The following is a 211-nucleotide window of genomic DNA, read 5'->3' on the forward strand; positions in this document are numbered from 1 at the left end:
CACTAACTGTTAAAACACTCTGTATTAAGAAACAAACAAACAATACCCACATTTTTTGGACCGTAAAGAATTCAAGATTGGTATCTTCCATATATATATATATAAAATACATGTAAGAGACTATAGGACTCCCTCATAGCAAACCCTCCCGCTCAGCTAAGCGACGGCAACGAGGAGCGTGCCCACAGTCGCGACGTGCGACAGCCGAAGC

At 42.7% G+C, this 211-nt stretch overlaps 1 protein-coding gene across 1 annotated transcript in view; it reads right to left on the minus strand.

Moving 5' to 3' along the window:
- The window catches only part of SDE2 (SDE2 telomere maintenance homolog), a 10,233-nt gene extending 10,181 nt beyond the window's left edge, over positions 1-52 (minus strand). The window contains exon 1 of the mRNA XM_009285580.1: positions 47-52. Within this exon, the coding sequence (XP_009283855.1) occupies positions 47-52 (6 nt within the window). The remainder of the gene's footprint in view (positions 1-46) is intronic.
- Between the last annotated feature and the right edge of the window lie 159 nt (positions 53-211).

Source organism: Aptenodytes forsteri, unplaced genomic scaffold (genome assembly GCF_000699145.1).
Source record: "Aptenodytes forsteri isolate BGI_AS27 unplaced genomic scaffold, ASM69914v1 Scaffold280, whole genome shotgun sequence".
Classification (NCBI taxonomy): Eukaryota; Metazoa; Chordata; class Aves; order Sphenisciformes; family Spheniscidae; genus Aptenodytes; species Aptenodytes forsteri.